This window comes from Trichechus manatus, unplaced genomic scaffold (assembly GCF_000243295.1).
Source record: "Trichechus manatus latirostris isolate Lorelei unplaced genomic scaffold, TriManLat1.0 scaffold00081, whole genome shotgun sequence".
NCBI lineage: Eukaryota > Metazoa > Chordata > Mammalia > Sirenia > Trichechidae > Trichechus > Trichechus manatus.
Window position 1 is genome coordinate 4,134,336 of NW_004444017.1, and position 23,019 is coordinate 4,157,354.

The window sequence follows — 23,019 nt, forward strand, 5'->3', positions numbered from 1 at the left end:
AAAAAAAAAAAGATGTATTCTTTCAAAAGAATATTGGATTAAATCACTTTTTTATATATTAACACAATTGTGTCATCCTCAGGAAGCAGACACTGTATTTTAGCAATGTTGCTTCTCTTTGCCCTTCCTAATTCCTTTGTCTAGGAAAAATTGCTTATGAACCAACACAGCTTTGATGTAATGATTTGCCTCTGTTTGCCCTGATCATGTATGAGCTAATTCATATTATAAAAACACATTTTATAGCAACACAGACTGTATGTATGTCCTTTGGAGTTTGCCACTTTCACTGTATTCCATTTTAGCTACTGTTTTTTAGAGTAATTGCCATAGTTGGTTGTGTCAGCTTGACATTTTGATTTCAAAGATCCTATTATACTCTTGTTCCAAATGTCAGATAGCGACTTCAGAATTACTGAATGATAGGCATAAACTCTCACTGGTGCTTTGTTTGTTAGAGTGTAAGATGATTTTACAGTTTCTTTGTTGTTGAGTCTCTGATGAGTTCTTCTCTTGAGTATAGAGCTTGTATTTATGTTGCTTGATGAAACTTATATATTGATTTCAGGTTATTTGCTGCCTAGGTTTTACACTTACGTGAACTTTGAACTTGAGAACCTTAATGACGCTGGGCAGAGGAAGGAATTTTTCACAACAGGCAGATTTTATATATAGACAGAATCTCAAGGAAAACGATCTGACAGCTTTTAAATGTCCCTCATAGTGTATATTTGAAGGGTCAACAGATTTCTTGGTCAGCTTTGTTGTTGTTAGCTGCCATCCTGTATGTGGTAAACATTTAGTACTAAATGTCCATGTAGTTGCAGTCAAAGTTTCTTGACTGGAGAGTACTCTTAAGGGACTTAATTTGGAGTACATGAAAGGGCTTATGGAGCTCTGGTGGCACAGTGGTTAAGAGCTACGGCTGCAGACCAAAAGGTTGGCAGTTCAAATCTGCCAATAGCTCTTTGGAAACCCTATGGGGCAGTTGTGCTCTGTCCTGTAGGGTTGCTATGAGTTGGAATCGACTCGATGGCAGCAGGTTTGGTTTTTTTTTGGAAGGGCTTATAATCAGTGTAGCACTGTTAAGAATCTGTGTATTCTTTAAGAAAAATTCGTTCACTGTTTTATTTTATAAGCACAGTTGTGTCATCTTTAGGAAACAGACATTGTATTTTAGCAATGTTGCTTCTCTCTGAACACAAGGTAGATATCATAGTAATTTGTAGAGTTATTCTTTTTCCTCATTAAAAATTGATAAATAGATATGGTAAAACATTTAAAGAATGCATAAATATATGTAGAAAAAAAAGACTTTCCACTGTAATTCCATCTGTCATAGACATACTCAATAGGGATTATACTTCTATGTGTTTATGTGTGTATACACACACATTCTTTATATTCCTTTTTAAAATTTGTGTTATGAGCATTTCTCTTGTGTTATTAAATATTGTACAGAAACATTGTTTTAAATGACTGCATAAAATTATGTCATACTTTTAGCCATTCTTCTACTGTTGGATATTTGGTTTTTTTCAGTTTTTATTGTCATAGGTAATACATACTGTTATGGCAGTCTTTGTTAATAACTTTTCACATTTCTGATTATTTTCCTGTGATAGATTGCTAGAAAATTGAATTTATTGATCAAAGAGGGTCAAAGGAATTACAGAATTTATTATTTAATCATTCGTTTGTAATGAGAAAACGTTATAAAAATGACTGCAAATTTCTGCAATATTTACCTTGTTTTGGGAGAGAGAAGCAACATTGCTAAAATACAGTGTCTGCTTCCTGAGGATGACACAATTGTGTTTATATATAAAAAAGTGATTTAATCCAATATTCTTTTGAAAGAATACATCTTTTTTTTTTTTTTTTCCCTGATACCTCTACATCAGCCCTTCTCAGCTGGGTTCTTTAAGAGAATTAAGCCCTGATGCTCTAAGGCATTCATTGTAATGAATTAACTAATTTCCTGTGCATCTAGAAGGGTACTGGCTATGAAGTTGCCTTGAGAGAATTGACAGAATAATCACTGAAATCATTTTATGTAGGGCTTAATTCTTTAGCAGAACACCATTTTAGAAGGATATTCTAGATAAACCTATTGGCAAATTGTTTTCCAGAAAGATCGGACCACTTTAGGTGATCACTAGCAATGTATAAAAATGCCTGTCTCATCTTACCTGTTAATTGAATATGTTTAAAAATCTTTTGCTTGTTTTATAGGTTAAGAAGTACTATCTTGTTTTGATTTTCATTTGTTACATTTTTCATGTGTTTATTAGCCATTTGCATATTATCTGTGAAATGTGTATTCCTTTTTGTTAATTTTTTTCTTGGGGAGAGGAAGGTCTTAGTATTTCATTGATTTATATGAGCTATTTGTGGGAGCCATGTAGTGGGAGCCCTGATGGTGCAGTGGTTAAGAGGTCGGCTGCTAACCAGAAGGTTTGCAGTTTGAATACACCAGCTGCTCCTTGGAAACTCTATGGGGACAGTTCTGCTCTGTCCTATAGGGCTGCTATGAGTCGAAATCGACTCAACGGCAATGGTTTTTTTTAATTTATGTAGTGAGGATAAACTTTTTCTGTCACATTTGTTGTAAATAATTATTAGATTTTGTAATTTTCTCCTTAGTTGTTTATTTTTGTTGTTGAGAATACATACAAAAGAACATATATCAGTTAAACAATTTCTACATGTACAATTCAGTGACATTGATTACATTCTTCAATTTGAGCAGCCATCTCCTTAGTTTTTGATTTTTGATGTACCCAAATTTTAAATATACCACACTCTTCTTCATAATTTCTTAAATTTCTTTTTTGCTTAGAAAACCCTTATCCATTCCAAGATTGTTAAATATGTCTATATTTTCTTCTTTTTATTTTGTAATTGATTTGGATTTTGTATTTACCTCTTTAATCTTCTTGGAAATTTATTTTTGTGTGAGAACATACTGTGTTTTTACCAAATAGCACACACCTTCTACATTTGTTTGCCAACTGCGCCCTCCTCCCTTGAGGTATTTTCATAAGTGCTACTGTGCCAGTTTTATTTTACATGTTACTGTAAAAGAATTAGCATGAGGGGTGTGTAAACCAACGTAGAAAGTGTGCATTATTTGTGTAAAAATACAGTATTTTTGTTTTCCCAGTAATTGAATAACTTTCTAAACACAGTTTTATAAATGATCACTCCTTTTCCTTCTGGTTTATGGCACTTCTTTTTTCATTATTAAGTACTTACATATTGTTAAAAGGACCTCTGGTTGTGTGTGCAATAGTTAAGTGTTTGTCTGCTAACTGAAAGGTTGTTGGTTCGAATCACCAGCTGCTCCTCAGTTCATTGTAACTGCTGGCTTTGTGCATAACCCAAATAAATTTCTTTTACTCAGATGCTTAAAGGAAGATAACTGAGCTGTTATTACTCCTGCAACTTGGTGTTTAATGATATTTCTTATTATCTTATTCAGTCTCTGAGAATTAAAGGGCTGATTGAATCAGGGTCAGTGTCATTACTGCTGCTGAAGTTCCGTAACCTTATAGTTAATGATTTTTGTTAGTTTGCTTAAGATTGCAACTATGTAAAAAAATGAAGAGCTAAATTGTACTAAAATAGGATTTTCTCTTTCATGAAAAATAAAGTTGTCTAAGTTTGCTCCAGTTACTTGTAGTTTTCTTTTTGATATGCCTCTGTGAAGGAAACCAGTAAATAGAACATCAAAAAAAAAAGAAGAAAAAACTACTAGCTTTTTCTTATTGAAATTAGTACCTTTAGAGACTTTCTCCTTAATATCCTTTTTTCATATGCTATTGGTTCTTTATAATTAATTACTTTTCATGTCATCGTTGTGTTGCGTTCTCTTTGTGGTAAATTATCCCAGATACTCTTAAATTCGGCCTGGTGCAGTTGAAAATTTTCAGGGACACTTAGCTTGAAACTCTGTGGCGCAGATGTCCTAATAACTTGTCTTAAAAATGAGACAAAGGTTTTGCAAAGCCATGCAGATTTTATGTCCCAGACACTGGGCTGTCTTTTTCATTTAGGACATAATCAAATATGTACTCTGTAATATCTTTTTCAACAATAACTTTGAAATTTACACTCTTAAATAGTATTCAGTCAGTCCTCTTAAATGAGAGCATTTGTTAGCGGTATTTATTTATTTACAGTGGCAGATCAATCAACAAACAACAGGCAGTATTTTAGAACGGCTTTAATTGTATCTTCCTTTTTATGTGTTTTAAAATTGTATGCTTTTCAATTACTCTTGGGATTCATATGGCATAGTTGTATGAAGGAAATTTTGAGCAATTAAATAGGAGCTTATGTTGAATCAATAGTTGTCTTTATTTTGACAACTTAGCTAATAATGAGTAACATGAGAGTTGGATTTGGAAGATTTAGTGTGAAAGGAAAGGCCTTCTGAAAATTAATTGGTTTCTTTGTGCTATACTAGCAAGTTAAGGAAATAAAATGTTGATAAGGACCTACATTTATTGAACAAATATGTGGTAATAATGAGTTACTTTCAGTTTTCCATGCTGTGGCAGATCACACATCGATTCCATTGTGAGTGTGTGTTTATGTCTGTGTGTGTTTTAAACATTTATAAATGATATGGGCCATGTCTTTTGTCTCTGGCTTCTAATTTCCTCTTCTTTTCGATAAACAGAGCTAAATTGTTTATGACCATTATTTTAATTAATTATTTTTCAGTTAGGAGACATAAATTGTAAGGCTCGTATTGGGCATTATGGTATCAAATGGGTTGTTTTGTTCCTATCTCTCATATTTTACTTGGGTGAAGAAGAGTTACAACCTGTATTCCGGATGAACCGAAGGGACGATTGAGATGATCCAGTCCAAGTGGGTTTTGAAACAGTTTTAAAGCTGCAGACCCCCTTTTTTCAAACAAATATTATTCTGCTGTATTAACAAAACTTATTTTAAAAAGTAAAATAAAAAAGAAGGCAGTGCTGTTCAGATTGAGACAGGAAGGGGGAGTTCAGAGCCCCCAGTATTGTCTCTGGCAGGCATGCACTGAAGATGCTTCCCAGAACCCCCAGGCCTGACAGAGCCGTGAAAAGCCGCTGACCTAACCTTTTAGTTTTACAACTAACTAACTAAGAAACAACAACAATGGTAACTACCATTTATTGATAATTTACAATATGATAAGTGCTGTCCCTATATGTTATTGCTGATTATTATAATAACCCTGCGGGGTAAGTTTTATAATGTTCATATTATAGATTAATAAATTAAGGCTCAGAGTGTTTAAGTAAGTTCACTGAAGTCATCTGGAAGAAAGTGGTGGAACCAGGAATTGTACTTAGAGCTAAATCTTTATTTATTTTGAATATTTTATTGTGGTTTGGATGAAAGTTTACAGAGCAAATTAGTTTCCCATTCAACAATTTGTACGTATTTCGTTTCTGCCCCTTCCCGAGTTTTGAACTTTGTTTATGGGCAAATGCTGCCCTTTTGGTCGATTGTTCTGAGGAGCATGTTCCTCAGGTGTTATTGTTCACTTTATAGGTCTGTATATTCTTTGGCTGAAAGGTGATCTCTGGGAGTGGGTTCAGTTCCACGTTTGAAGAGTATCTAAGGGCCATAGTCTCAGGGATTCTACCAGTCTCTTTCAGACCAGTAAGTCTGGTCTTTTTTATGAATTTGAATTTTGTTCTATATTCTTCTCCCACTCTGTCCAGGACCTTCTATTGTGATCCCGATCAGAGTGGTCGGTAGTGGTAGAGCTAAATCTTTCTTGGTGTTCTTCCCTGAACTTAGAGAGACAGCTCTATTACTTCTTTTAGTTTCTATGGCATTGCGCTTTCCTGATTCTGCACCCACTTCCCTGACGCTCCTCTGCCTCCTTTGCCAGCCTTTCTGCCTGCCATTCATTGAATGTAGGATCAGTCCCATGACTCTATCTCCTCTTACTCATTTTCTTTTCCAGGGAAGTTCATTCACTGTTGTGGCTTCAGTTCATATCTGTGTACCAAAGCCTCCCACGTGTATATTTTTAGCTAATATCATTCCTCCAAACTCAAGACCCACATATGCAACTGCTCACTTGAAACCTTTTCTCAGTATATCAAAACCAAAAAAAAAAAAAAAAAAGCCCAAACCCATTGGCACCTTTAATTCAATTCATGATCTCTCCTCAAATCTAGTCCTTTTAAATTTTTTCCCATTTTTGTTTATGGCACTACCACCTGTCCAGGTTAAGTCAGAAAGTTCAGAATCTTCCTTGACTCTCTCATTTCCCACCCCGTCAATCAAATCATGGTGATTTTTTTTTTTCTCTAAGCCACCTTTTTCTCTATCCTCACCTGTCACTACCATAGTTTGGGTCATCATCATTGTTAGCTTAGATTACTGCAACAACCTTCTAATTATCTCCAAGTTTGCTCTTTCCCGCTAATGTGCAATCACATTACTGCCGGTTTCAGCTTTTAAAAATGCAGATGTGATTATTTGAATCCTGGCTTCACCACTCACTAGTTATGTGACCTTGTGAAAATTACCAAGTCTCCTCAAACCTTAGTTTCCTCATCTGTAAAATGGCTACAATAATAATTCTTACCTCATATGATTGTTGTAAGAATTAAATGAGGTACTGTGTGTCTGATACATGGTAAGCACTTGATAATGTTAGTGATGATGGTACTGATGATAATCCCCAGCTCAAAACTCTTCAGTGGCTTCCTACTGCCTTGAGGTCCATGAAAACTCTTGCCACACTTCCTAAATCCTCTGAGCTTCAGTCTTCTGTAATTCCTCAAATGTACCACTCCCTCTCCTTCTTCAGGGACTTCACATGAGCTGTCCTCTCTTCATAGAATAAGCATCCTTTCTTTACCTAGCTAACAGAAGTTAAGTCATTCTTCAGATCTCATTCAGCCCCCTAAATCGCTTTCTCCGGTAAACTTTTCCTGACCCTCCCAAAGAGGTCAGGTCCTCATGTTATGTATTCTCTTAGTACCTGGAACTTGTAGCTTTTGTCACTGTTTGTAATTACTGTGTATGTATGTGTGTGTGTGTGTGTATATATGTATGTGTGTATATATATATGATTACAGTATTTGACTAATGACTATCTTATCCTGGCACATACTAGGTATTAAAAATATTTCTTGAATCATTGAATGATTATTCATACTTCAGTATTTTTCCTCTATTCTTCACTGTTTGATGAAGTTTATTTTCAACACACTGCCTCCCTATCTTTACAAGCAGACCTGTCTGAAATAGGCTCTTTCATGTTCTTGATGCAAGAACTCCCAGGGTGGCCAGTGTCCTCTCAGAATCAGGCTTTTGGGTTAGTTTTTCTCCTTGGATAAAACATTGTCCTTGGGTTGGCAGTTTTGTGTTTTCTGACACTGGTTACTAAATTGGAATCTATTATTACCACACATTTGTTTAATACATATATTCAAGGAAAGTGTTGATTATTGTGGCTTTTAGATATTTAGGTTCCTTATGTCTAAGATAATTTTACAGGGATCTTTGAGAGTAAAACTTTGGTAGTAAGATTAAAGTAGTTGCCTTTTGTGGGAATTCTCAGGAAAGGGTGTCATTTCAGGATGTAGGGTGAGAGGAGATCAATTAGAATTCTTTCCAATACTTTCTGTTTATTCTCTCATTCCTCTTTTGGAGAGAGAAGATTATAGTGGAAAAGAGGAAGAGGCAAGATAGGAAAGAACTTAGGTAAAGAGAGACATTTAGGTTTTTGTGGAATAATTTTTATTCCTCTAATGAAGGAGAATGATGTTAAAGCCCTTCAAAAGAAAAGAAATGTAATTCAATTTCATTAGATGCCCTTGAAGCTCTGATTTTAGTTATGATTTTGTTTTTTAGATGACCAAAATGTTAAAATATACCAGGATGGTAAGTTTATTAATTTTCCCTCTGTATACCTCATTGCTTATCAATTTGATTCTTTAGTATAAAATAATCCAATTAGTAGACTAATTTTTTTTCCCCCATTTGGGAAGTTTCACCTTTTTTACAACTTCTTATTGGAGCTTTATCCTTTTTTTTTGGTTGTTCATTATTTCATACCATGGGAACTAAAGATGATAGGTTTTTTTTTGGGAAACATTTGGTAGTGAGAATTTTAAAAGAAATGTTATGTGCAAGATGGTATGCACCTTGCATGTTCTTTGTATATGTAGAATGTGAAGCTGGCCTTTTTACATATACCTTCTTGAAGAATCCTGAAGTGTCTTCAAAATGGCAGTAAGTTACAAATTAGAAAACAAAGGGCTTTTTTGCGGGGGGGGACTTGGTTTAATGGAGAAACATAAAGACTTGTATGGAAAAATAGATTTAAAATTCCATGGATAGCATTTTTGATTAAAAAAAATTTTCATCCCTCAGAGAATGAAGCTAGGACTTTGCTAAAGCAGTTTCATAATTCAGAGCTTTCTTTGAAAAATACTCTGTCCTTATTCCTTATTGATGGAATTGAATGTACAGTCATTTGGCTTTTTTTTTTTGTGAAATAGCAACATTTCCACCAAAAGTTAGTGCTACATGATTAGTGGTTCTATAGATAGAAAAATTCCAGGCTGGATATCTGACCCTTCTTTTTTCTTTCCTTTTCTGACATCTATTTTTTTATTTTAAAAAATCTTAAAAATAATAAATGCACTTGGTAAAAGCTACAAGAGAACACAAACAGTAAATTATAAATACTAACTGTGCAGAGACAACCATTGTCAATATTTCCCTTTAAATATACTTAGTCTTTTTCCTATGCATATGTGTGTGTGTATATATATATAGTCAGATGATACTTACTAACTGTATATGCCAGTTTGTTGCTTGTGCTTTTTTTACTTATTATATTGTAGAATATTTTCCATGTCATTAAAAAGCTGTAAAAAAAATTAGAATAGCATGCTTATGAGAATACCTCGAGGAGGAAGGGTGATGTTGGCAAACAGATGTAGAAGGCGCATGTTATTTACGTAAAAATATGGTAGTTACTATTTTGCAGTGGATTATCTACTGTAGTCTGTCAGTTACCTAGTATAGTCAGTTTCATTCTGATTTGCTTAATACCTAGATTTGATTTTTATAGAAAAGCACATTACTAACCATCTAAGTCTTGAAAAAAATGTGAATAATTTTGGTTATCTTATTCCGGTTCACTGATGTTGTTTGTATATACTTTATGCTTTTCTTCTGTAGAAATGTTTTTTCCTCTTCTCCCCCAGAGAGTATTCTTTATATAAATGATTTTGTTTGGCTTCACATTAATTTAAAATTTTTTTGGTGGTAGTTTATATGGAATCGCCTTGAACTGTTGTACTGTGCATGAATGCTTTTCTATAAGACAGTGAGGTTATAGTCTCTTTGTACTCTCCCTCAGTATCACACTTCCTTGCCTCCTCCCTCTCTGGAGGAAAAGGATGGTGAAGAAGAAAGAAAATCCATAGCTTCTGATAAGCTTTGAGTACGCGGTGACTTCAGTGTTGACATAGCTCTGCTGGACACAGACATGGGCCCCTGTCCACTTTGCAGTGTGGGCTACAGCTGAATGTCAGCAGGGACTCCCTTCAGATGGCTAAGCTTCTTGCCTCCAATGTGTGTTCATTCAGAAAAACCCATTCCCAGTAACAGCATTGCCAAGATTAGCTGTTAACACTTTCATAGCTGAGTGTTATCACCTATCTCTTTTTTCCTTCTTCGTCTTTTCTGTTGTTGATTGATTTATACTAGTATTTTAGTGACTGAATTTGGGGATCTTTTGTTCCTCATTTACCTCTGTAACAGGCGTTTGAAACTTTTGAGTTGTAGGGAATGAAGCAGGAAGTGAGCTTGATACTTAAAATGCTGCTGAAATAAGCAATATCTTTATGGCCCTTGGTGGTTTCTGCCATTGCTTGTTACTCCTGAGCATTCTTAAGCTAGCATTCTTAGTCTGTTTAGCATACTAAGCAAATTGTTGTCAGAGTATCCTTCTGTTGGTTGACTTTACTTTGGAACCTTTTTATTCTTAGTTATTTTGATATTATTTTTAATGGAATGAATCTCTACAATCCTGACATTGCTTAGAATGATATTTTTACTAGTGCAGTTTTTGGTTTGGGGTACTATCTTTTCCTCTTTCTGTATTTTTCTTCCTCCACTAATTCCTTCCTCCCTTTTTACATTTTTTTTTTTTCCTTTCTCATTTATCCGTGTACTAACAGGTCTACATGATGATTAAATCAAACCAACTTCCCAGAAGGATGCCCTAGAGACTTGAATCTTACACTTATATTGAGAAGATAGCCATTATGTGGTCACTGTAGAGGTTGTTGGTAGTTCATTGGTAGAATTCTTGCCTTCTACGTGGGAGACCTAGGTTCGATTCCTGGCCAGTGTACCTCATGTACAGCTACCAGCTCTCTGTCGTTGGTGGCTTGCATGTTGCTATGATGCTGAACAGGTTTCAGTCAAGCTCCTAGATGAAAAAGGACTAGGAAAAAAGGCCTGGTGGTCTACTGTGGAAAAATCAGCCAGTGAAAATCCTATGGATCTCAATGTTCTGATCCACAGCTGATCATGGGGATGGCACAGGACCAGGCAGTGTGTTCTGCTTTGCATGGGTCGCCATGAGTTGGGGGCTGACTCAGTGGCAGCTACATTAACAACAACAACATAGCAGTGTGATGCTTCCTATGATTTGTTGTAGCTCCATTCTCATTCCTTCTCCCTTATTGATAAACAGGAAGAGGAATTTCTTTGTGATGTCAGTTAATCATTCAATCAATTTGACAAACTTTTTTTTTTTTGAGGGCCATCTCTGTACCAGACATGGTGCTATGTGGTAGGGATGCAAAGAGGAGTAAGAATTAATACTGGCCTCAAAAGGCTTATGGTTTGAAGAGGGTGCTAAACAGATAAAAATTATAATGTGATAAGTGCCACAATAGAGATACATTGAGGGTATTATGGGGAAGTAGAGGGGGCTCATCTCATTCATCTCTTGGGGAATCAGAAAAGGCTTTCTGGAGGAGTTGATACGTGAGCTGACACTGAAAGGGCAAATAGGAATTCGCTAGGAGAGAAAGAGAGAGAAAAGGCAGAGGAGACTGCATAAGGAAAGGTTAAGGGGTGAATAATAAATATAATGAGGGTTTGGGTGACTAAAAGCTGTTTGGACTTCTAGAACTTGTACTACAAGGAGTTTATTGTTACTTGAGTTGTTGATTATCTTGATGAGCCCATAGTATATGGAATATATTTATGACCCTAGAGCTTCATTGTTTTGATATCATTACCATTTAATCTTTGTTTTCAATTCTCTGTTGTGCTAGCATAGAGATGGATTATGTTTATTGCTGATATAATCCTATTGTCCAAATTTTGATGTCCCCCAAGGATATTTTGTCACTGAGAACACAAAGATAGAATGCTGTTATTTTTCCTGAATTCAGTAGCATAGAGCAGTTGCTAGAATTCTAGCATAACTCTTTGTTCATTTTCTTGACTCTGACATCTTTTTAATTTATTTTATTGTTGTACTTTAAGTGAAAGTTTACAATTCAAGTTAGCCTCTCATACAAAAATTTATATATACATTTTTATGTGACCCTAATTGTTCTCCCTATACTGTGACAGCACATTCCTTTCCACCCCTGATTTCCTGTGTCCTTTCAACCAGCTCCTGACCCTCTCTGCCTTCTCATCTCACCTCTGGACAGGAGCTGCCCATTTAGTCTCATGTGTCTACTTAAGCAAAGAAGCACACTCTTCACGAGTATCATTTTATGTCCCATAGGCCAGTCTAATCTTTGTCTGAAGAGTTGGCCTCAGGAATGGTTTTAGTTCTGAGTTGACAGAGAGTCTGAGGGCCATGCTTTCTGGGGTTACTCCAGTCTCGGTCAGACTATTAAGTCTACTCTTTTCACTAGAATTTGAGTTCTGCATCCCACTTTTCTCCTGCTCCATCAGGGACTCTCTGTTGTATTCCCTGTCAGGGCGGTCATTGGTGGTAGTTGGGCACCATCTAGTTCTTCTGGTCTCAGGCTGATGAAGTCTCTGGTTTATGTGACCCTTTCTGTCTCTTGGGCTAATACTTTCCTTGTGTCTTTGGTGTTCTTCATTCTCCTTTACTCCAGGTGGGTTGGGACCAATTGATGCCTCTTAGATGATTGCTCGCTAGCTTTTAAGACCTCAGATGCCTCTCACCAAAGTAGAATGCAGAACATTTTCTTAATAAACTTTGTTATGCCAGTTAACCTAGATGTCCCCCAAAACCATGGTCCCCAGACCCCTGCTCCAGCTACTCTGTCCCTCGAAGTGTTTGGTTGTGTTCAGGAAACTTATTAGCTTTGGTTTAGTCCCGTTGTGCTGACTTCCCCTGTAGTGTGTGCTGTGCTTCCCTTCACCTAAGATAATTCTTGTCTCCTGTCTAGTTAGTGAATAACCCTCTCCTCCCTTCTCACCCTCGTAACTATCAGAGAATGTTTTCTTCTGTGTTTAAACCTTTTCTTGAGTTCTTATAATAGTGGTCTTATACAATAGTTGTTCTTTTGTGACTGACTAAATTCACTCAACGTAATGCCTTCCAGGTTCCTCCATGTTGTAAGATGTTTCACGGATTCATTGTTGTTCTTTATTGTTGTGTAGTATTCCATTGTGTTAATATACCATAATTGTTTATCCATTCATCCATTGATGAGCACCGAGGTTGTTTCTGTCTTTTTGCTGTTGTGAACAGTGCTGCAATGAACATGTATCTATTCGTGTGACGACTCTTATTGCTGTAGGATATATTTCAAGGAGTGGGATTGCTGGATCGTATGGTACCTCTGTTTCTAGCTTTTTAAAGAAGCACCAGATCGATTTCCAAAGTGGTTGTACTATTGTACATTCCCACCAATGGTACATAAGTGTTCCAGTCTCTCCACGACCTCTCCAATATTAATTGTTTTGTGTTTTTTGGATAAATGCTAGCCTTGTTGGGGTGAGATGATATTTCATTGTAGTTTTGATCCCCAATTAATTGTCTGTTGGCTAATGATCGTGAGCAGGTCTTCATGTGTCTCCTAGCCACCTGAATATCTTCTTTGGTGAAGTGCCTGTTCATATCCTTTGCCCATTTTTTAACTGGGTTATTTGTCTTTTTGTTGTTGAGATTTTGCAGTGTCTTGTAGATTTTAGAGATTAGACGCTGATGGAATTTGTCGTAGCCAAAAAGTTTTTCCCAGTCTGTAGGTTGTCTTTTTACTCTTTTGGTGAAGTCTTGATGAGCATAAGTGTTTGATTTTTAGGAGCTCTCAGTTACCTCGTTTCTCTTCTGGTGTTTGTACGTTGTTACTTATGGTTCATATTCTGTTTATGCCATGTATTAGGGCTCCTAGCATTGTCCCTATTTTTTCTTCCATGATCTTTATCATTTTCGATTTTATATTTAGGTCTTTGATCCATTTTGAGTTAGTTTTTGTGCATGGTGTGAGGTGTGGGTCTTGTTTCAGTATTCCATCCAGTTTTGCCAGTACCATTTGTTAAAAAGAGACTGTCTTTTCCCCAATTAACAGACTTTGGGCCTTTGTCAAATATCAGCTGCTCATAGGTGGATGAATTTACATCTGGATTCACAATTCTGTTCCATTGGTCTGTGTATCTGTTTTTTTTTTTTTTTAAAGGAGACTAACTTTCTCAGTGAGATCAAAATGAAGAGTGAGAATGTCAACCAATTTAATACATCTGAGTTCTGGTGTGGTTCTTTCTTGCATTTTAGTGTGTATCTCTTGCTGGTGTTTAGACAAGACTGAGAACTTTGTTTTGGTTTAATATTTGGGAGCTTGTAGTGTACTTTGCAGCAAAGAAAATAAATCTCTGTCATCTACTGGAAGAACGCTGGACTAATGATTAGGAGAAGTAAATGACTTCAGAGGCTCTTCTTTGTCTGAATCTCTGAGGTTCAGACTCATTAAATTACCTACCTAGTTTCTTCTCCTAAAATAATAGAAATTAGAACACTTTATTTTCATAGAAATAAAGATTTATGAGTCCAGCTCTCGTATTGATCTTACAGGTTCTAAACTGCATTTGAATATTTTATACATATAACGAGCTCTTTAGTGTATGTGTCCCTTATCTCTTTTTTGAATATTATTCTTAATTTAACATTTATAATTAGGTATAGTACTAGTGAGTGAATGTGTGTGATTAACAAATCTGCTTTACCAATTTGTAAGCATCATATTGGGCAAGAGCTCTATTATCCTCTGCTTTTTGTGTGCTGTAGCTTTGTATAATACTAAAAGTGTGTGAAAGATTCTTGTTGACTGTTAATTATCTAAAAGTGATTCCCTTCATTATAGGGTAAACATTGCATAAACCTAGAATATGTAATTAACATGTTTATAAGGATTGTGTTTTATATTTTGGCCAGTTTGGTTTAAGATAAAATCATTTGTATTGATTTGTGAATAACTAGTTGTTACAAAATAAAAGTAATTTACTGCATTATTTTTTAGGGGAGAAATATGACTTTGCAAGGCTTGGATTGAATCTATAATCCAGTTGCCATTTAATAGTTTCTCAAAATTTGTTTACGTCAATCTTTCACTTTTATATGTGCCCCAGGATAGAAAGAGGAAAGTCCCAGTCCTAAAAAGTTTATTGAAGACAGAGGCAAACAGATAAATTACAGATCAATCTGGTAAGTGCTATTCTAGGCACACACATATAGTGCCTTGACAGTACAAATCAGAACATTGAGTAGCAGGAGGAGCCAGAAGCTTGACTCGAGTGAGTTCAGTAAGAATTACTATAAGCTCTTTTGCATCTTACATTATTAATAAAGTTTACTTAGTGTATGTACATGCTTCAGAAAAAAAAATTGTTCATAATTTATCATTTATAATAGGGTGCAGTACTGGGATTTTCTCTTACTGTGGTCATCTTAATAAATGATGCATTGTGTTCTATATGGGTATATTGTTTGTATTCATGACCATTTTCATGTTTTTATAATACTCTTTTTCTCTAACTAAAAATAGCTCTAGACTACATAGTTCTGCCATTTTAGAAATCAGGAGAAATTGGATCGAAGTGTTCTCTTGCTCCAAGAAATTAATGATGGTTTATTTGTTGGAAATTTTGCTCCAAAGAGATTTTCATATTTATTTAAAAGGACGTGTAGGGTTTTTGTGATCTGTTGTCATTGTTGTGCTGATGTATTATTTTTCTAGTAAAAGTCATAGTGACTGTTATAGATTCAAGAATTTTCATTACTGTTGTTAAAATATCCTACCATTTCGTTGAGATACAGCTTGGTGTTAATAATAGCACAACTCTTGTAGTAGATTTTAGGCAGCTACTTTTCCAGCCTTTCCAGATTAAGTTAAGTGTTTAAGCGGACTAGTGGGTTTCAGTATAAAATTTGGAATGTGAGAAGTGTGAGATCAATTTTGGAGTGTATCATGAGCAAAATTTACAAATAGGAATTTTCCTGATATCATACAACTGAGATTTTCTACTAAATTCAGTGTTGTTTTTTTTTGTTGATCATCGTAAATGTCTGTGAGATGTGGGAATATGCTGATTTTATCTTGTGTATGAATGAATACGTTAGCGAAAGAGTAGCCTGGCTTCTAGCCGGCTTTCTTCACCTAAGGGAGTTGGCAGGCGTTCTTTTATAAAGTAAAGCTAGCTTGACGGTAGCCTAAAGAAGGAATATTAATTTATATTTCAATGGAGAAAATTGCTGTGTAGCCTTCTAGGCTATCGACAGAACATTGCCTTAGTTCTACACCATAGTGAAACAGATGCCAGCAGAACTGAAGAAATAGACACATTAGTAATTGTGTTTTCTTTCTTCACCAAAATAGTAGTTGCCATACTTGATTTAGTCATATGTACTAAAGTGTCTGTGCGATTGTTAGCTGTAGTCAACATCTGTTTTTCCTGAGTTAAATGAGTTGGTGATGAATGTTCTAAAAAGAGAGGAATAGTTGTACCTGGAAATCAGTTTCGTTGTTGAATTTAACTTCTGATATTTCTCCTTGTGATAAATTCACTCAAGAGTGTCTGGATTTTTTGACTTTTAAAGGTTAAAAAAAGGAGTCTAGGATTGGTTATAGGCTTCAGAGAATTAGTATTTTGATTCATCTTTTTGTTGAGGATCTTGAACTTCAACAACTATTAAGAATATTTAAAAGGTGATGCTGACAGTTAAATGCATTTAAAAAATCATATTCATGAATTGAAATACCTGATAGTTATATTGTAAGTTTATTCTTGGTAAGAAAAAGCAGTACTTTTCAATAGTTTGACCACTGCTAGAATTGAAAGTTCAGTACTTTCTAAGTATAATACCAAAACCAAAAATTATAAAGGAAAAAGTTGGTATCTTTTCATTAAAAAAAAAATTCTGTCTATAAAATCACCATAAATAATGTTATAAGAAAAATGACAGACTTGAAAAAATATTTATAATATACACAGCAGGCAAAAGTTATTTTTCAAATATAAAGAACTCTTAAAATGGATTAAGAAAAAGTTAAATATCCCAATAACAAAATGGGCAAAGAACAAGAACAGATGAGTAACAAAAGAAGAAATATGAAGTGTCAGTAAACATGAGAATAGATTACAGCCTCATAGTAATCAAAGAAATGAAAACCAAAACAAGAATGAGACCCTCCCACCAGTCAGATTGGCAAAGATTAAAAAAGAATTAAAAAATATCCAGAGTTATCAAGAATATGGGGAAATGGCTACTCCTGGACACTGGCGAAAACTTAGGTCTGTGGAGACTATTTTAGAGATCATTTGTAATATGTATCAAAATTGCAACTCTGCATACCTTTAAGTCAATAGTTTCATCTTTGGGAATTTATCCCCAAGAAAAAATTTGGATATGTGTGTGAAGATGTACGTAGGTGCCTATTATAAGAGTGAACAATGAAAACCAATCCAAATATTTTTCAGTAAAACCAAAAAAATCAAACCAATTACAATTGAGTTGATTCTGACTCATGGAGACCCCATGTGTTGTAGAGTAGAATTGCTCTCCACAGATTTTTCGAGACTGTGAACTTTCAGAAGCAAATCGCCAGGCCTTTCTTCTGAGATACCTCTGGGTGGTTGTGTTTGAACTGCCAGTGTTTTGGTTGGTAGTTGAGCACTTAACTCTGTTTATCAATAGTTATACGTAAATTATGTAATATCCATACAGTGGAATTCTATGGCAGGCATCTTTTAAAAATGAATTTAATTTGTGTTTTGGATGGCTGGTACATTCATACAGTTCAAAATTCAGGAGGGTGGTTGTGGGAAGGGGAAAATAGGGAATGAGTGTTAATGGGTATGGGGTTTATCTTTGGGATGATGAAAATGTTCTAGAATTCTATGGTGATGACTGATGTACAACTTTGTGAATATGCTAAAAACTACAAGTTGTACTCTTTAAATGGGTGAAAATTGTAGTGTGTGAATTATAGTGAAACCTGTGAGAGCCAGAACTCGATAGGAGTGCCTTGTTTTTTTGAGTCTTGTAAGTTTTCCTGCCTTTGACAGGGTGCAGTCTTACTACTTTTCTGTCGCTCTCTATTAGTGGAAAATGTTTGAGATTTTCTTCTCTGACAAGTTTCTGCCTTAAACAGGTTCCGGCTTTTGTAAGTTTCACAGTGTAACTCAGTAAAGCTGTTATTAAAAAATTCAAGAGGAATAAAACACATAGTAAAAACTTCTTCGTACAACTTGTCCCACAACCATTCTAGTTTTTTTCTTTACTAAAATTATTAATAATTTCTATTATAACTTTTCAGAAATACTTTTATTTCTTATACATACATGTTTTATTATTCATTTACAATACTAATAAATACTTAGTATTTCCTCCCTTTTTACAAAAACAGTAGCAAATTGAAGACAGTGTTTTGTACCTAAGCAGGCATCTTTAAGGTCTTTTTCTGTTATTTTTAGGTAAAAAGTGTCATTTCTTATTACAAAGGGATTACATGCTTACTGTAGATTTAGATGGTACAAAAAAGTATAAAGAAAAACATGGAAACCATTGTACCCAGAGATAGTCACTGGTAATTGTTTATATTCTTTCAGATTTTTCTTTATGTATATACATTTTTTTTGTAAATCAGAAATGAGATCATCCTATGCTTGCTATTATGTAATTTTTTTTAATACTTATAAACGATATATTGTGACCATATTTTTTGGTCAATAAATATAAACCTACATTATTTATTTTATTTTTGTTGTTGAGAATATACACAGGAGGACATATACCATTTCCACGATTCCTACATGTACAGTTCAGTGACATTGATTACCTTCTTTGAGTTGTGCAACTATTCTCACCCTCCTTTTCTGAGTTGTTTCTCCCCCGTGAACATAAACTCACTGCCCCCTAAGTTTCATATCTAATATTTCAAGTTACTATTGTCAGTTTGATCTCGTGTAGATAGATTTTAAAAGGGCACCATTTTCAAGGCAGACTTTCTTCACTAGTTAAGCTAAACTATTCCTTTGTTTTAAGAAGAAGGTTTAAGGTTTAAAGATCATTTCAGGGCAATACTTTCATCCAGCCTTCAGGCTCCAGAAAGTCTGGAGTCCATAAGAATGTAAAATTCTGTTCTACGTTTTCCCCCTTTTGATCAGGATTCTACAGAATCTTTGATTAAAATGTTCAGTAATGGTAGCCAGGCACCATTCAGTTCTTCTGGTCTCATGGCAGAGGAGGCAGTTGTTCATGGAGGCAGTTAACCACACATTCCATTTCCTCCTCCTATTCCTGACTTTCCTTCTTTCTCTGTTGCTCCAGGTGAAAAGAGACCAATTGTTGTACCTTGAATGGCCACTTGCAAGCTTTTAAGACCCAGGCATTACCCAGTGAATTAGGAGGTAGAACAGAAGCACTGAGCACATTATTAGGCCGATTAACTGGGATGTCCCATGAAACCATGCCACTGAACCTTGAAACCAAGGAACTGAATCCCATGAAGTGTTTGGTTGTACATAAGCAGCCTCAGCAGCTACTTTTTTTTTTTTTTTGTCATTGTAAATATATCTATCACACAACTTTTGTCAATTCAACTTTTTACAGATGTATAACTTATTGACAGCAACTACTTTAATCGGCTGTGCAGCGGTACCCCTAATCAATGTGATTTTTCCATCACCATAAACTGAAACTCAGTACTCTGTAAGCAGTAACCTCCCCTTTTACCCCTTTCCTCTTGCTCCTGCTAACCACTAAGAAACTCTGAGGTCATATAATATTTGTCCTTTTGTAATTGACTTATTTCACTCAGCATAGTGTCTTCAAGCTCCAGTCATATTGTAGCATGTATCAAGACTTCGTTTCTCTTACTGGCTGAGTAGTATTCCATTGTATGTATGTATAACATTTTGTTTATCCATTCATTCACTGATGGACATTTAGGTTGTTTATACCTTTTGGCTGTTGTGAATAGTGCTGCACTGAACGTTGGTTTGCAAGTATCTTTTGAGTCTCTGCTTTCAGGTCTTTTGGGTATATACCTAGGAGTGTAATTGCTTCATCATATGGTAGTTCTATTTTTAGTTTTTGAGTATACTGTTATTTTTAATTGATCAGTAATATTAAATTATGTGGACATTTCTCATTTACTTAACCCATCATCTGTTAATATACATTAGATTGTTTCTAGTTTTGTCACTATTATAAACAACAAGTATCTTTGTATATACCTCTTCGTACACTTGCCAAATCATTTCCTTGAGGTATTTACTATACTACTGTTTTGCAGTCTGCCAACATTTTTAAACAATTTATGTTATTAAAACACGCATTAGAAAGAATTCCATGATATATTAACTGTGAAAAGATGGTGCAGGTATTAGTACTCTTATTTTAAATATGAGGAATCTGAAACCCAGGATTACATAACTAGTCAGTGTGGGAGCTGGAACTAAAACTCACGTCCTCTCATCATGGTGTAGTGTTCTTCCCAACATGGCACACTGACAGGCCTCATCCAGAATACAGAGTGATCATTTGTTGTTGGTTCTTCATTCCTAAAAATAAGATTCTTGATGTAACATCTTTTGGAATTCTTTGTATAATGTGCTGAAATTTGCTTATCCATTCAGATTAAAGGTTCATATACCTTCATTAGGGATACAGGCTAGGGGTACGCCCTCTCAAGCAGTTTAACTTGCATTAACATCTTGATTTAATTACCCAAATTGTTATCTTCCCTTGGAGAACAAGTTCACATATTCTCTCTGTCTTTTAAAGCTTCAAGTTATGTTATTTCCTTTGGTTAGTACTACTTTCAGCGGTCTGGGAGGATTGATTTGGTTTGAATGCTATTGCTATTATTGTGTGATCTTGGTCAAGTTTCTTCAACCTCTCTAAGCCTTAGTTTCTTCATTTATGAAATCAAAATAATAGTACCTGTGTCTTAATGAGGTTTATATGAAGATATAAAAAGTGCTTGGCACAATCTGGAATCTGGAATATAGAACAAGTATTCTATATTCTGGAATAAATACTCATTAAATATTAGTATTTATTGTTTAAGTTTTATAATACATGAAAGCCATTTTGTGCTTTGATAATCCTTTGTACTTTTTGGTGAAATTTTTTAATGAATGTGTTTTCATTCCTGTAGGTTTCCCATCTTCCCTTTCCCCTCAACTTCATTTTCTATGTATTACATTGTATTAATTTTGAATAGTTATCTTTATTTTATCGTGTCTTAAGCTAAGTGAGGATCTGTCGATTTATCTAATTTATCCTGATTCCTGTTGGGAATAAACATAAATTGAATTACGGACATTTAACAGATTATCTCATCTGTTTTTTAAGAAAAGTTAAAACAGAATTATGTGAATCCTAATTTGCTGAATGCAGGGTTCTGAGAGCTCTTGAGACTCTCTTAACTGTGACTCACCCAAAAGATTGAAGAATCCACACCTTTTTTGCTACTTGAGAAGGAACGCTGACTTGGAGCTTTATTTTTGTCTTGGTTCTAGCACATGCAGATGACAATCCAGGCTCTTCAGGATGAGTTGCGGATCCAGAGGGACCTGAACCAGCTGTTTCAGCAAGATAGTAGCAGTAGGACTGGTGAACCTTGTGTGGCAGAGCTAACGGAGGAGAACTTCCAGAGGCTGCATGCTGAGCATGAACGGCAGGCCAAGGAGCTGTTTCTTCTTCGAAAGACTCTGGAGGAAATGGAGCTGCGTATTGAGACTCAGAAGCAAACCCTAAATGCTCGAGATGAATCCATCAAGAAGCTTCTGGAGATGTTGCAGAGCAAAGGACTTTCTGCCAAGGCAACCGAGGAAGACCATGAGAGAACAAGACGACTGGCAGAGGCAGAGATGCATGTCCACCACCTAGAAAGCCTTTTGGAGCAAAAGGAAAAGGAGAATAATATGTTGAGGGAGGTGAGTGACCACTTTTTAAGTTGTTATGTCTTACTGTTTTTTTTCTGATTAGGCAGCACCATGCCTTAGATAAATTTATGTGCTTTACGGTGCTAGTGGACGGGAATTTCTTCTTTTGTATTTAGTATTACTCTCATTTCTATTTTGAATTGCTGTCTTGTATGGGATGACATTGTCTGGTATATATGCTGACTTGAAAAGTTTCTGAGTCTTTTCTTTTTTCCTCCTGATTCCTATAGATGCATTTGTTGCTAGAGAGGCACAGAATTTTCTTGAATTGTTTCTTGTCTTTAGATTTGTTCATAGAGATGCACACAACAAAACCAGAGTTGAATAGCTGACTATTGCTCAATTTTTTAAAATTAATAATAGAAAGTAGGTAATTATCGCAGTTTAGGTATGCTTAAAAGTCCTTGACAGCAGTAATGGATGGATGCCGTGTGGTTTCATGGAAACCATTGCCATGCTGTAAAAGATACGTGATCAAAATTAGTTGCTGCTATGGAGGCACAGCTAGAAAGAATAGTATATAGAGACATACTGTGATTTACTTTTTAGGGAGGAACCCAGACTTTAGCTGACCACTGTGACTATTTGATAATTATCACTTTTATAAGTAATGCTTCATTTTAAGGAAGCATAAAAAAATTAACAGTTATAATAACTTCTCTACATGTGGTCAGAGACTTCAAATAACTTTCACATTTGGGTAAGGGGAAAATCACAACACTTTGTTAGTATGAGTCTGAATAAATCCCTTTTAAAAATGAAATGTGAAGAAGGAAGTTAAAGAAATGGAATATTCCCAAAGCAGCAAACAGTAACTTTAAAAAACTACTTCTAAGTTCATATTTTGTTCCATTATTTCTCCTTTTGAAAAAAATTGAAACATTTATGTACAGTGAAGGCATTTTTGAAAGCTTTTATCTTTAAAAACATGGTTTTAATACGCAAGAAATCCCTTGTAGTGAATTGTAGTAACATTAGAAAATATGTGAGCAAAAACTTAAAATCCAAAGTATTATTACCTAGTGATAACTGTTATTAACTTTGGTTATGTATGTTTCCAGTTATTTTACTATGTATACATTCTTCCATTATTTTCATTTTTCTTTCTTGCTCTTAAAAAGATAGGATACGCTACCTGTGCTATGTTCAATAGGACTTTCTGTGATAATGGAAGTGTTCTATATCTGATCTGTTGAGTATGATAGCACTAGACACTTGTGGCTATTGAGCAGTTGAAATTTGACTAGTGCAACGAAGGAACCAAATTTTAAATATTTTATTTTTTTAATTGTACTTCAGGTGAAGGCTTACAGAACAAATAGTTTCTCCTGAAATAGTAGTACACATATTGTTTTATGACGTTGGTTAACAACCCCACAACATGTCAACCCTCTAACTTCTCAACCTTCTTTTTGGTGAAAATACACATAGCCAAAGATACACCATTTTAAAAATTTCTGCATGCACAGTTCAGTGACATTGACTGCACTCTTCCAATTGTGCTGTTATTCTCACTTAAGATGAAGGCTTACAGAACAAAATAGTTTCTCATTTAACAGTTACTACACGTGTTGCCTTATGACA

General features: G+C 35.1%; 1 protein-coding gene across 1 annotated transcript in view; it reads left to right on the forward strand.

Annotated features, from left to right (window-relative positions):
* The window catches only part of ERC1 (ELKS/RAB6-interacting/CAST family member 1), a 541,536-nt gene that overhangs the window by 77,331 nt on the left and 441,186 nt on the right, over nucleotides 1-23,019 (forward strand). The window contains exon 3 of the mRNA XM_004381205.2: nucleotides 21,010-21,426. Within this exon, the coding sequence (XP_004381262.1) occupies nucleotides 21,010-21,426 (417 nt within the window). The remainder of the gene's footprint in view (nucleotides 1-21,009; nucleotides 21,427-23,019) is intronic.